This window comes from Syngnathus acus, unplaced genomic scaffold (genome assembly GCF_901709675.1).
Source record: "Syngnathus acus unplaced genomic scaffold, fSynAcu1.2, whole genome shotgun sequence".
NCBI lineage: Eukaryota > Metazoa > Chordata > Actinopteri > Syngnathiformes > Syngnathidae > Syngnathus > Syngnathus acus.
In genome coordinates this window covers 8,953-23,910 of record NW_023590246.1, presented here as the reverse complement: position 1 = coordinate 23,910, position 14,958 = coordinate 8,953, and the positions used below count along the sequence as shown (strand labels likewise).

At 47.4% G+C, this 14,958-nt stretch overlaps 1 protein-coding gene across 1 annotated transcript; it reads left to right on the top strand.

The window, feature by feature from the left end:
• The first annotated feature begins 965 nt into the window (after positions 1-965).
• On the top strand, positions 966-6,746 carry LOC119119282. The gene is made up of 2 exons (XM_037245699.1): positions 966-1,497; positions 2,467-6,746. The coding sequence occupies exons 1-2, from the start codon at positions 977-979 to the stop codon at positions 5,981-5,983; spliced, it is 4,038 nt and encodes a 1,345-aa protein (XP_037101594.1). The 5' UTR covers positions 966-976; the 3' UTR covers positions 5,984-6,746.
• Positions 6,747-14,958: the final 8,212 nt, after the last annotated feature.

Below are 14,958 nucleotides of genomic sequence, written 5' to 3'. Positions count from 1 at the left end.
AAAGGCGCCGACTGGCGCAAGCGCAGGTTGCCAGAGAAGCACATTAGGGAAAAAGAGGAAGAGCGGCGCTCTCTGCACAATTTGGCGACAGCTGCAACAGCTTTGTTCGCTACTCAAAAGAAAATTCCCGTAGAACATGCAGAGAGTGAGAGAAGAGCAGAGAAGGTAGAGAAAGTGGTGAAAATAGACGAGGAAAGGAATGAATACAAGGGCATTTATCCATCTTTGCATGATGTGACACACCCGAGTGCCCCCACACTCGGAGTGACCAATGTACGGCGCCCCCGGAGTGATGGCTCCGGTGGTGACGTTGGGTGGCCGGATGGTGTTGGATGTTGAGGGCGAAGGCGAAAGGGCAGATCAGAGCTTTGTGCAGCTGATTGAACAAGCAGTAAATAAAGAGAGGCGCCGGGCCCGGGAGGGGGATCTAGCCCACGTGGTCACATCCACCCCCGGCCCGAGCCCCCACTCCTCCAACGTGACGAAAGGAGAAAGTTGGCAGAGACTTAGTGCTGAAAATGAGGAGCTAAAGAAAAAAGTTGATCAAGCTGAGGAGCAGCGTAGACTGGAAATGCAGATGTTGAAATGGGCAACAGAAAAAGTGAGACGAGAAGACGCAAAGGGCGAGCGGAGACAGAAAGAGCTTCCACAGTGTGATAGCAGCGAGGGGGAGGGGGAAGATAACGTTGTAATGCAACAGAGGAAAATGTTACAGTACGCGAATCAGGATAGTAGAAAGAGGTACAGGCAGGGAGAGAAAGAGATGCGGAAAGGATACAATTTGCGGAGTGGTCAGGGTCAGATGACGCAGACCGAGGGGCAGAAAAATGAATTAATGTGTCCGCTGGTGACCACACCAGGCGGCCAGCACTACGAGCCTATGGTGCTCCGTGATGTGACTGCGATGATGGAAAAAATGCCCCCACTTCACAAATTTTTGGCTCTGATGAGTGGGCAGAGCTGTACACTCGGTGACATGCGTCAGACATTGGCAGGAGCATGCTCTCTAGTACAATTGCAGGCGATTGAGGAAGCAGCAGGCACAGCGAGACTGGGGAGGGAGGTGCCCTTGCCACAAGTAGCAGCGCCCCTGTTTGAAAACATTAAATTGACTTTCCCACAACCCACCGATCTGGCCCCCACTATGTTTCCTTATGATGTGAAAATGTCACCAGCACAGCATTATGTAACATGTGTGGAAAGTTGGATTGAAACTACAGGTCGTCATCCGGCTCTCTCGCCCGAGGCAGAGGTGCTCTTCCGGACGGCGCTAGTGGATGGACTTCCGCCAGACGTGAAGCAGCAGCTGATGTCAGACCCTGACATTCTGGTTTGTGCCGAAGCACGATTTAAACGTCATCTTTTGTATCACTGCAGAACGTTCACTGAGTCACAAGCTAAAGTTGAGAACGAGACAGACGCATTATCAAAACAGTTGCTGAAATTACAATTGGCAAAGATGCATGGTGAAGCTAAACAGTCAAAATCACAGAAAAAGGAAATGCAAATGTCACAGGCTCCTCAGGTGGTTGGGCGCGGGAGGGGCCAGTTCCGGGGTGGATACAGAGGCCGGGGAGGGAGTGCACCCGCTTACCCGGGCAGGATGACATACCAACCCGACCCATCCAACGCATGCTTCATCTGCGGCGAAACCGATCATTGGGCAAGAGGATGCCCACAAAGTCGACCGCGCGGAGCCGCCCGCCCAGCCGGAGGTCCCCCACGCCAACCCGGGGCGCCGATGCAACAGGCAGCAACAGCTCCATTTGGTGGACGGCCCTGGCAACAGCCACAAACACACGGAGGTCAGTACTACCAACATGATGATCTCTGGTGTGGACAATTTGAATAGGGCTGCCCGGGAAGCCAGAGAAGCAGTGGCGCGGCGGAGCCAATGCTTCATGTGACAGTGGAGGGAAAACCTGTGCAGATGCTGGTGGACACAGGAGCAACTTATTCATCAATAAACACTGCCCTACCTGTATCCTCACTGTCAAAGAAAACAACAACTTTAGTCGGCTTTTCGGGACAACCACGAACTCTGCCTTTTACCAAACCACTTGAGACGGTGATCACCCAGACGGGGTGTAGACTGTGGCACAAATATATCCATTCTACAGACACTCCGATCAATTTGATGGGGAGGGATTTGCTGTCAGCCGTTGAAGCTAAAATCCTGTGTGGGCCGGAGGGAGTGATAATTCAATTTCCAAATGGTGTCAGCATTCCGTGCTCACAGCAGCTACAACAACATGGCCAGTGGCTGATGGCGCCCCTACAGACAGAAGCAGAAACTGCAACCATCTACTGGGCCAGGCTGGAGCCAGAAACCCCTGCTGGTGGCGGTGTGTTCTCGACCTACCTACTGTGGAAGCCCTGGATCTGCTCACTGGCGCCATACCACCCACCTGTTGATCCTTTGCATTGCACTCTATATTATGACCGAAAAAGTGATGATGTTTATCGGGATTTGTTTGAAGAAATTGAAGGGCACATGTGGGATTTAACTTCATCATGCATTTTGATTGGTAAAGAGGGAGTTGCAGCAGCTACTGAATTAACACCTGAACAAATGCAGTGGTTCAAAATGACAGAAAAAGGGGTACCACACATTTCGCTAGCTCTTGCCCCAGGTCATGAAGCCAGACAATTGGGCTCAATGGTCAAACATTTGTTGCTGCAAACCGACTGGCGGAAAACACACATCCCTAATTTGTATTGGTCAGAGTCTCAGAAAGCTTACCAAATTAAACAACCCATGGTAGACTCAGGGCTGCTGGAGATGATGTTGGTATCTCGCACACATGGCAGGGAATTAACTGATCATGAGGACGCTGAAGTAATGCTCGCGGCCTTGCCCGACACCTTGTGGTCCCAAGGTCCATTTGATGTCGGGTTTTGTCACTCGATGGCCCCTATTGATCTCCAAATGGATGAGACGCAGCCTATCAAACGACCCCAATATCGTTGGCCGAGTGAGGCGGACCAAGGCATGGAAGACACTCTGTGCGGCCTCTGGGACGCAGGGGTGTTGGAAGTGTCATGCTCCGAATGGAACACCCCGTTAAGGCCAGTCCAAAAAGCAGATGGGAAAACATGGCGCATGGCACATGATTTGAGAGCAGTAAATGATGTCACTATAACTCCTGTTCTTCCCGTGCCAGACCCGCACCGAATCCTTGCATCATTGAACCCTGCCTATCAGTGGTTCACCGTAATTGATTTGGCTAATGCCTTCTTCTGCCTCCCGCTTTCCCCCTCAGTGCGGCACGTGTTCGCCTTCACTTACAAAGGGATGAAATTGCAATACACACGCATGCCGCAGGGATTCAAAAATTCGCCAGGATTGTTCAATCAGGTCCTCAAAGAACTCCTCGAACCATGCCAAATGCCGGATGGCACATTGTTGTTGCAATATGTCGATGATTTGTTGATTGCAGCAAAAGACGAGCAGACGTGTCTTGAAGGAACAAAGAAAGTGTTGTTGTGGTTAGGGGAGAAAGGGTTCAAGGTGTCAAGAAAGAAACTGCAATGCTGTCGCCAACAGGTCACTTTTCTGGGACGTGTGTTGACCCCTAGTGGCCTCGCCATGTCGCCTGAACATAGAAGCTCCATCCTCCGACACCCACGGCCCGCCACCGTCCAGGAGATGCTATCATTCCTGGGGTTGTGCGGCTACAGCAGACATTACATACCCTGTTTTGCTGACAAAACTGGTGTCCTACGGGCCCTGATCCGCGAACAGGGGGCGAGGAATCTCAGGGCTTGCCTGGTTTGGACACCGGAGGCTGCTGAGGTCTTTGTGTCACTGGTGCAGGAGCTGGCCTCTGCTGCGGCTTTGGCCACTCCTGACTACACTCTGCCCTTCCATCTAGATGTCTCTATTTCAGGGAAAGTTGTGAATGGAGCTCTGTACCAGAAAATGCAGCATGGACGTGCAGTGTTGATGTATTGCAGCGTCCCCTTGGACAACATTGAGCAACGACAACCCGATTGTTCCAGATATGCGGCTGGCCTGGCAAAGGTCTTACTCAAAACAGCCCACACGGTCATGGGGCATCCAGTTTATGTGTTAACTGATCATGCAGTGTCTTCATTTGTCGCATCGGCGGCGTTCACGTTGACTCCACTGCGACAAACACGGTTGTTGAAAATATTGACTGCCCCAAATGTCAACTATGTCCATTCCGGAGTGAACATGGCCGATCAATTGTTGGTGGGACCCCATGAGTGTGCATCAAAGGTCCAGACGGTGGCGAAAGTCCGACCTGACCTCTATTCCACTCCGCTCGGGCACGGTCGTGTGGTGTTCACAGATGGCTGCTGCTGGAGAGACAGGATGGGCTCCCTCCATGCGGCCGCGGCTGCGGTCGAGTGGAGGGATGGTTCCTTCCAGCCTCTTAAAGTGATGAAGCTCAACACCCACCCATCGGCCCAGGCGGCAGAAGTCTTTGCTCTGGTGTTAGCTTTACGACAATGCAAGGGGGAAGCCGTGACCATCTATTCTGACTCCGCTTATGCGGTGTCGGCGGCTTTACTCGATCTGGTGGGGTGGCTGCAGAATGGGTTCACGACGGCCAGGGGCTCGGAGATTGCGCACAAGGATTTGATGTTGCATTTGTTTGAGGCATTGAAGTACCCGAGCGAGGTGGCCATTGTCAAAGTGCCTGGTCACTCCAAAGCTGACACCTTAGTAGCTAGGGGGAATCGAGCGGCTGATGAATTGGCCAAGCAGACGGCCGGGTATGGCGGGGCAGAGGACATGATGGTGTCCCGCGGTCCACTAATTGTGGACGGGGAACACCCCGACTCCTGTTTGCCTCTGTCACTCTCGCATGCCGATCTGTGTGCCGCCCAGGGTGCCACGTCCCCGGAACAAAAATCGGTCTGGCTGGCAGCAAAGGCTGTCAAACGATCAGATGGCTTGTGGGTAGGACCCAAAGGACAGCCAGCTCTTCCGGAGGGAAGGCTGATGTCGGAGGTCCTGACACAGGCTCACACACCTTCCCATGTGGGTCCCCATGCCATGATGATCCATCTTCGAAGTTGGTGGCATCCCAAACTCTCAGATGTGGTCTGGAAATTCGTTGCGGATTGTGAGTCTTGTCAGACGTTCAATGCACGCCCTACGTTGAAGCCTAAGCCCGGCCTGTTTCAGCCGGCCCCATGGCCGGGGGCAGAGGTGATCATTGATTTCACAGACATGAATACAAGAGTGAATGGAAAACGCTTTTTGCTTGTGTTGGTTGACGCTTACTCGGGCTGGCCGGAGGCATATCCGTGCTCGAAGGAAGATTCTGCTGCGGTGATCAAGGCTTTGATCACCCATTACATCCCTACCCACGGTTTTCCGGCCTTGATCCGTTCTGACAATGGTACACACTTTAACAACAAAGCCTTGGCCAAGGTAGAATCAATTTTGGGGTTGAAGCATCGATTCGGGTGTGTCTACCATCCTCAGTCTCAAGGCCGCGTTGAACGACTTAACCGAACGCTAAAAGAGAAATTGGCCAAAATTATGGCTCAGACGGCAATGAATTGGCTACAAGCACTTCCGCTTGCTTTGCTGTCTGTGAGACAATCCGTTAACAGGAGCACTGGATTCGCACCGTTTGAGTTGATGACGGGCCGTCTAATGCCAGGACCAGCGACGACGCTCGTCCCACCAGAGGATGTTCCGGTACCTAATTTATCTCATACAGCATACTGGTCCTATTTGTCTGCTTTGGTGTCCAGTGTTTCTGCACAGCTTGGAGAAAAATCCGCTGCGGCTGCGGCGGAGGAAGGTGTGTCGGTGGAGAAACAGCTCACGCCGTACGTGTACGTCCGAGTCATCTCCAGGAAGTGGACGGACCCCCGGTGGAAGGGCCCCTTTCGTGTCTTGGCCAGGACGTCTCACGCGGCCCAACTCGACTTCAAAGGACGCCGGTGGTATCACTACTCACAACTCCGTCCGGCCCCAGAGTTTGTTCCGTCAGGATGAAGGTATTCCTGGTTGGCCGTGTCCCGGACCCGGCCAAGAGGGGGGGAACAGAAGGAGTAGGGGAAGCAATACGGAGAAGGAAAGGGGAGGGCCCGAATGGTTTTTCGAAATTTGCGAGATTAATTTTAGGACTGTTATTTGTAGGTTGTATTTTTGTGTGGACAGTGATGACGATTGATGAGACCTTCCAGCAGAAAACGTCCCAGATTCAAATTTCACACACCACAAACAACATCATGTCTGAGCATCATTTAAACATCCGGTCCAAAAGACAAGTGACCGGGGTCACTCAGACACACCGGGGACACTGCGAACCGGTCCAATCATTTAAATGGGGGATCCAGGTTTGCATCCCTAAAAACGTGACAGTACAAATTATCATACCGTTTGAAAGTTTGGTGAACGGGCAGATTAGAGGACAGGATTATCGGGATTATGATTGGTATTTGACCAACGACTTGGTAAATAGGGGTTGGAAAGATCTGGTATGGGACACTAAAGATTGGTATAAGTCATGGGGGACTAGTGTTCAAGCAAAACAACATCAGCAAATGATAAAAGGGGAAAAAACGCAGACAGGCATCACCTTGTGGGTTAATGCTTCACACGATTTACATTTAGGAAGACGCACAGTAGGGTGCTGGGGTTTCCAGTTAAACATATATGTGTATAAATACCCGTATTGGCAGATGTTCCTCTGTCAAGGTGAGGATGCCAAACAAGAAGTATCTTTGAGTCCCTCAACAGACCCCCGAATTTTAGCGAAAGCGATTAGGAGCGTAGATGATTGGTTTCGGGTCACTACGGGAGTCACCGCTGTAAACAATAATTGGCTTTTGATGGCGGAACAAGCTGCTAATGCAACTGGTGAAGATTGTGTGGTTTGTCTCGAAGCAAGAGTAGTGTTAAAAATTGTTCCAGCTGCAATAGAATCAGCATGTGTTTTACAGGTGTTGACCCAGTCCAGGACCAGTGGCGATTGTTTGATTTATAATGATATTTTCCCAGTCGTGGGCTTGGAGAAAAGAAAGCCCATTTTTGATAGCCATGTGACTCAACAAAATATGACATGTTTAAAGTTAAAGGGAAACGGCATAAGTATTGGGACAATAGATCACACATGGTGCAGGATAAATTTGTTTTTGAATGTCCCCTCTCCTCTCTCTCGTGCAGACCTCTGGTTGTGGTGTGGTGACAACAAATTATATGATCGCTTGCCGAAGAATGCATCAGGTATCTGTGCCCTTGTGTCTTTGATAATGCCTGTGGTGGTTGTCCCCATTGAAATACAGAATCTCAATTGGAACATGGAGTTCCCATTGGCGGGGCTCCTAAGGCGAGCCAAAAGAGACGTTTTGCCCCCATGGTTGAGCGACAACGATCCGACATATATTGACGCTATAGGAGTGCCCCGGGGTGTGCCAGATGAGTATAAACTCGTTAATCAAGTGTCCTCGGGATTCGAAAGCATTTTCTTATGGATCACCCCCAATAAAAATGTTGACCGTATTAATTATATTCATTACAATGTCCAACGGCTGGGTAATTATACAGCTGAATCATTTGCAGCGGTCCATGAACAATTGGCCGCGACGTCATTGATGTCGTTCCAAAATAGAATTGCGTTGGACATGCTATTGGCTAAGGAACATGGTGTGTGCGGAATGTTCGGGGATGCATGTTGTACTTTCATCCCCAACAACACGGCACCAGACTGACCCGGGCGTTGGAAGGACTAAGGATACTGAATAAAAAGATGAAAGATCATTCAGGTGTACGCACCGATATTTGGTCTGATTGGATGAAAACGTTCGGAAACTGGAAAGGCCTCATCATGTCTGTGCTTGTTGCTGTGGCTATTTTTACTACAATAATGATTTTATGCGGTTGTTGCTGTATTCCATGTATTAGATCACTCACTGTTCGGTTGATCGAGAAAACCGTTGGCCCGTTGTCACCGAAGGGCCAATATACCCTGGTGACTCAACAGGAGCCGCGGGGGGAAGAAAGGACCGACAGTGTGCTGGTCGCTGATTACTAGAGTAACTGGTGATGACCTCATAAATGAGGTCATGAGAGGGAATAAAGGGAAATGTGCTTTCGGCAGTTTGCAAACATATTTTGTTAAGACAGCGCTAGACTTATAATCATATCAATCATATCAGTAGTAGTGTACTCGTGTGGTGATTAATAAGTGGAAAGGAATGTGCAGGCTACAATGAATTTGTTCTCTACAAAGTATTGTGGAACAGGATGACCAGACAGGGAGGATATCTCAAGGCCGGTGAAGAACAACTCGTCTTTGTGGTCCAGACACCTGTGCTGAGCAGGGGAAAAACCCAAACCAGGAGGAGACGACCATCGACCATCGACCATCGACCAATCACCACACAATATTTTGCATGTTTGAATATTCATATTGTGTTTCTTTAAAACTGGGCAACCCGGAAGAATGTGTTGTCTTTGATGGTCACGAAGGCACACGAGTTTTTGTGTTAGGGACCCGAGACCCAGGCCTGTATTAGTTTGCTTTGTCAGGATTAAACAATTGGTAAATTCGGCCTAATTGATCTACTGGTCTTCTCTTTGACAGAACGAACTCGCAGAATTGTTAGGTGCGACAGTGTGTAGATTTGGACGTAACAACTCTTGTGTTAAGTGTTGATCATAATTTGGAGTCAGATCAATAGCTAAAATCCGTAACCTAACACAACCTAACCAGAGTGACGGGAGAGGCACCATCCAGAAAACGTGCTCAGCTCGTCGAGAAAATGCGATTTAAGCAATAAAACAAAAAATGCTTATAAAACATAAACCAAACGTTGCAGGTGGTCATTTCTGCATGCGCAGTGATAAACCCGGCACTCTGAAGCACCCAAGAGCGCTTTTTACTAGAAATAGTGCTCAGCTCGTCGAGAAAATGCGCTCTAAGCAATACAATTAAAAATGCTCATAAAACATAAACCAAACGTTGCAGGTGGTCATTTCTTTATGTGCAGTGATAAACTCGGCACTCTGAAGCACCCAAGAGCGCTTTTTACTTTGCCAACCTAACCAGAGTGACGGGAGAGGCACCATCCAGAAAACGTGCTCAGCTCGTCGAGAAAATGCGATTTAAGCAATAAAACTAAAAATGCTTATAAAACATAAACCAAACGTTGCAGGTGGTCATTTCTGCATGCGCAGTGATAAACTGGGCACTCTGAAGCCCCCAAGAGCGCTTTTTACTATGCCAACCTAACCAGAGTGACGGGAGAGGCACCATCCAGAAAACGTGCTCAGCTCGTCGAGAAAATGCGATTTAAGCAATAAAACAAAAAATGCTTATAAAACATAAACCAAACGTTGCAGGTGGTCATTTCTGCATGCGCAGTGATAAACCCGGCACTCTGAAGCACCCAAGAGCGCTTTTTACTAGAAATAGTGCTCAGCTCGTCGAGAAAATGCGCTCTAAGCAATACAATTAAAAATGCTCATAAAACATAAACCAAACGTTGCAGGTGGTCATTTCTTTATGTGCAGTGATAAACTCGGCACTCTGAAGCACCCAAGAGCGCTTTTTACTTTGCCAACCTAACCAGAGTGACGGGAGAGGCACCATCCAGAAAACGTGCTCAGCTCGTCGAGAAAATGCGATTTAAGCAATAAAACTAAAAATGCTTATAAAACATAAACCAAACGTTGCAGGTGGTCATTTCTGCATGCGCAGTGATAAACTGGGCACTCTGAAGCCCCCAAGAGCGCTTTTTACTATGCCAACCTAACCAGAGTGACGGGAGAGGCACCATCCAGAAAACGTGCTCAGCTCGTCGAGAAAATGCGATTTAAGCAATAAAACAAAAAATGCTTATAAAACATAAACCAAACGTTGCAGGTGGTCATTTCTGCATGCGCAGTGATAAACCCGGCACTCTGAAGCACCCAAGAGCGCTTTTTACTAGAAATAGTGCTCAGCTCGTCGAGAAAATGCGCTCTAAGCAATACAATTAAAAATGCTCATAAAACATAAACCAAACGTTGCAGGTGGTCATTTCTTTATGTGCAGTGATAAACTCGGCACTCTGAAGCACCCAAGAGCGCTTTTTACTTTGCCAACCTAACCAGAGTGACGGGAGAGGCACCATCCAGAAAACGTGCTCAGCTCGTCGAGAAAATGCGATTTAAGCAATAAAACTAAAAATGCTTATAAAACATAAACCAAACGTTGCAGGTGGTCATTTCTGCATGCGCAGTGATAAACTGGGCACTCTGAAGCCCCCAAGAGCGCTTTTTACTATGCCAACCTAACCAGAGTGACGGGAGAGGCACCATCCAGAAAACGTGCTCAGCTCGTCGAGAAAATGCGATTTAAGCAATAAAACAAAAAATGCTTATAAAACATAAACCAAACGTTGCAGGTGGTCATTTCTGCATGCGCAGTGATAAACCCGGCACTCTGAAGCACCCAAGAGCGCTTTTTACTAGAAATAGTGCTCAGCTCGTCGAGAAAATGCGCTCTAAGCAATACAATTAAAAATGCTCATAAAACATAAACCAAACGTTGCAGGTGGTCATTTCTTTATGTGCAGTGATAAACTCGGCACTCTGAAGCACCCAAGAGCGCTTTTTACTTTGCCAACCTAACCAGAGTGACGGGAGAGGCACCATCCAGAAAACGTGCTCAGCTCGTCGAGAAAATGCGATTTAAGCAATAAAACTAAAAATGCTTATAAAACATAAACCAAACGTTGCAGGTGGTCATTTCTGCATGCGCAGTGATAAACTGGGCACTCTGAAGCCCCCAAGAGCGCTTTTTACTATGCCAACCTAACCAGAGTGACGGGAGAGGCACCATCCAGAAAACGTGCTCAGCTCGTCGAGAAAATGCGATTTAAGCAATAAAACAAAAAATGCTTATAAAACATAAACCAAACGTTGCAGGTGGTCATTTCTGCATGCGCAGTGATAAACCCGGCACTCTGAAGCACCCAAGAGCGCTTTTTACTAGAAATAGTGCTCAGCTCGTCGAGAAAATGCGCTCTAAGCAATACAATTAAAAATGCTCATAAAACATAAACCAAACGTTGCAGGTGGTCATTTCTTTATGTGCAGTGATAAACTCGGCACTCTGAAGCACCCAAGAGCGCTTTTTACTTTGCCAACCTAACCAGAGTGACGGGAGAGGCACCATCCAGAAAACGTGCTCAGCTCGTCGAGAAAATGCGATTTAAGCAATAAAACTAAAAATGCTTATAAAGCATTTTCTTATGGATCACCCCCAATAAAAATGTTGACCGTATTAATTATATTCATTACAATGTCCAACGGCTGGGTAATTATACAGCTGAATCATTTGCAGCGGTCCATGAACAATTGGCCGCGACGTCATTGATGTCGTTCCAAAATAGAATTGCGTTGGACATGCTATTGGCTAAGGAACATGGTGTGTGCGGAATGTTCGGGGATGCATGTTGTACTTTCATCCCCAACAACACGGCACCAGGGGGCCGACTGACCCGGGCGTTGGAAGGACTAAGGATACTGAATAAAAAGATGAAAGATCATTCAGGTGTACGCACCGATATTTGGTCTGATTGGATGAAAACGTTCGGAAACTGGAAAGGCCTCATCATGTCTGTGCTGGTTGCTGTGGCTATTTTTACTACAATAATGATTTTATGCGGTTGTTGCTGTATTCCATGTATTAGATCACTCACTGTTCGGTTGATCGAGAAAACCGTTGGCCCGTTGTCACCGAAGGGCCAATATACCCTGGTGACTCAACAGGAGCCGCGGGGGGAAGAAAGGACCGACAGTGTGCTGGTCGCTGATTACTAGAGTAACTGGTGATGACCTCATAAATGAGGTCATGAGAGGGAATAAAGGGAAATGTGCTTTCGGCAGTTTGCAAACATATTTTGTTAAGACAGCGCTAGACTTATAATCATATCAATCATATCAGTAGTAGTGTACTCGTGTGGTGATTAATAAGTGGAAAGGAATGTGCAGGCTACAATGAATTTGTTCTCTACAAAGTATTGTGGAACAGGATGACCAGACAGGGAGGATATCTCAAGGCCGGTGAAGAACAACTCGTCTTTGTGGTCCAGACACCTGTGCTGAGCAGGGGAAAAACCCAAACCAGGAGGAGACGACCATCGACCATCGACCATCGACCAATCACCACACAATATTTTGCATGCTTGAATATTCATATTGTGTTTCTTTAAAACTGGGCAACCCGGAAGAATGTGTTGTCTTTGATGGTCACGAAGGCACACGAGTTTTTGTGTTAGGGACCCGAGACCCAGGCCTGTATTAGTTTGCTTTGTCAGGATTAAACAATTGGTAAATTCGGCCTAATTGATCTACTGGTCTTCTCTTTGACAGAACGAACTCGCAGAATTGTTAGGTGCGACAGTGTGTAGATTTGGACGTAACAACTCTTGTGTTAAGTGTTGATCATAATTTGGAGTCAGATCAATAGCTAAAATCCGTAACCTAACACAACCTAACCAGAGTGACGGGAGAGGCACCATCCAGAAAACGTGCTCAGCTCGTCGAGAAAATGCGATTTAAGCAATAAAACAAAAAATGCTTATAAAACATAAACCAAACGTTGCAGGTGGTCATTTCTGCATGCGCAGTGATAAACCCGGCACTCTGAAGCACCCAAGAGCGCTTTTTACTAGAAATAGTGCTCAGCTCGTCGAGAAAATGCGCTCTAAGCAATACAATTAAAAATGCTCATAAAACATAAACCAAACGTTGCAGGTGGTCATTTCTTTATGTGCAGTGATAAACTCGGCACTCTGAAGCACCCAAGAGCGCTTTTTACTTTGCCAACCTAACCAGAGTGACGGGAGAGGCACCATCCAGAAAACGTGCTCAGCTCGTCGAGAAAATGCGATTTAAGCAATAAAACTAAAAATGCTTATAAAACATAAACCAAACGTTGCAGGTGGTCATTTCTGCATGCGCAGTGATAAACTGGGCACTCTGAAGCCCCCAAGAGCGCTTTTTACTATGCCAACCTAACCAGAGTGACGGGAGAGGCACCATCCAGAAAACGTGCTCAGCTCGTCGAGAAAATGCGATTTAAGCAATAAAACAAAAAATGCTTATAAAACATAAACCAAACGTTGCAGGTGGTCATTTCTGCATGCGCAGTGATAAACCCGGCACTCTGAAGCACCCAAGAGCGCTTTTTACTAGAAATAGTGCTCAGCTCGTCGAGAAAATGCGCTCTAAGCAATACAATTAAAAATGCTCATAAAACATAAACCAAACGTTGCAGGTGGTCATTTCTTTATGTGCAGTGATAAACTCGGCACTCTGAAGCACCCAAGAGCGCTTTTTACTTTGCCAACCTAACCAGAGTGACGGGAGAGGCACCATCCAGAAAACGTGCTCAGCTCGTCGAGAAAATGCGATTTAAGCAATAAAACTAAAAATGCTTATAAAACATAAACCAAACGTTGCAGGTGGTCATTTCTGCATGCGCAGTGATAAACTGGGCACTCTGAAGCCCCCAAGAGCGCTTTTTACTATGCCAACCTAACCAGAGTGACGGGAGAGGCACCATCCAGAAAACGTGCTCAGCTCGTCGAGAAAATGCGATTTAAGCAATAAAACAAAAAATGCTTATAAAACATAAACCAAACGTTGCAGGTGGTCATTTCTGCATGCGCAGTGATAAACCCGGCACTCTGAAGCACCCAAGAGCGCTTTTTACTAGAAATAGTGCTCAGCTCGTCGAGAAAATGCGCTCTAAGCAATACAATTAAAAATGCTCATAAAACATAAACCAAACGTTGCAGGTGGTCATTTCTTTATGTGCAGTGATAAACTCGGCACTCTGAAGCACCCAAGAGCGCTTTTTACTTTGCCAACCTAACCAGAGTGACGGGAGAGGCACCATCCAGAAAACGTGCTCAGCTCGTCGAGAAAATGCGATTTAAGCAATAAAACTAAAAATGCTTATAAAACATAAACCAAACGTTGCAGGTGGTCATTTCTGCATGCGCAGTGATAAACTGGGCACTCTGAAGCCCCCAAGAGCGCTTTTTACTATGCCAACCTAACCAGAGTGACGGGAGAGGCACCATCCAGAAAACGTGCTCAGCTCGTCGAGAAAATGCGATTTAAGCAATAAAACAAAAAATGCTTATAAAACATAAACCAAACGTTGCAGGTGGTCATTTCTGCATGCGCAGTGATAAACCCGGCACTCTGAAGCACCCAAGAGCGCTTTTTACTAGAAATAGTGCTCAGCTCGTCGAGAAAATGCGCTCTAAGCAATACAATTAAAAATGCTCATAAAACATAAACCAAACGTTGCAGGTGGTCATTTCTTTATGTGCAGTGATAAACTCGGCACTCTGAAGCACCCAAGAGCGCTTTTTACTTTGCCAACCTAACCAGAGTGACGGGAGAGGCACCATCCAGAAAACGTGCTCAGCTCGTCGAGAAAATGCGATTTAAGCAATAAAACTAAAAATGCTTATAAAACATAAACCAAACGTTGCAGGTGGTCATTTCTGCATGCGCAGTGATAAACTGGGCACTCTGAAGCCCCCAAGAGCGCTTTTTACTATGCCAACCTAACCAGAGTGACGGGAGAGGCACCATCCAGAAAACGTGCTCAGCTCGTCGAGAAAATGCGATTTAAGCAATAAAACAAAAAATGCTTATAAAACATAAACCAAACGTTGCAGGTGGTCATTTCTGCATGCGCAGTGATAAACCCGGCACTCTGAAGCACCCAAGAGCGCTTTTTACTAGAAATAGTGCTCAGCTCGTCGAGAAAATGCGCTCTAAGCAATACAATTAAAAATGCTCATAAAACATAAACCAAACGTTGCAGGTGGTCATTTCTTTATGTGCAGTGATAAACTCGGCACTCTGAAGCACCCAAGAGCGCTTTTTACTTTGCCAACCTAACCAGAGTGACGGGAGAGGCACCATCCAGAAAACGTGCTCAGCTCGTCGAGAAA

What these genes read in the sequence shown, in the direction of transcription:
- LOC119119282 (XM_037245699.1), top strand. Translation starts at nt 977, where the DNA reads ATGCGTCAGACATTGGCAGGAGCATGCTCTCTAGTACAATTGCAGGCG. An exon ending in CAGTCAAAATCACAGAAAAA is followed by an intron (nt 1,498 to 2,466) that starts GGAAATGCAAAT and finishes TGATGTTTATCG; the next exon opens with GGATTTGTTTGAAGAAATTG.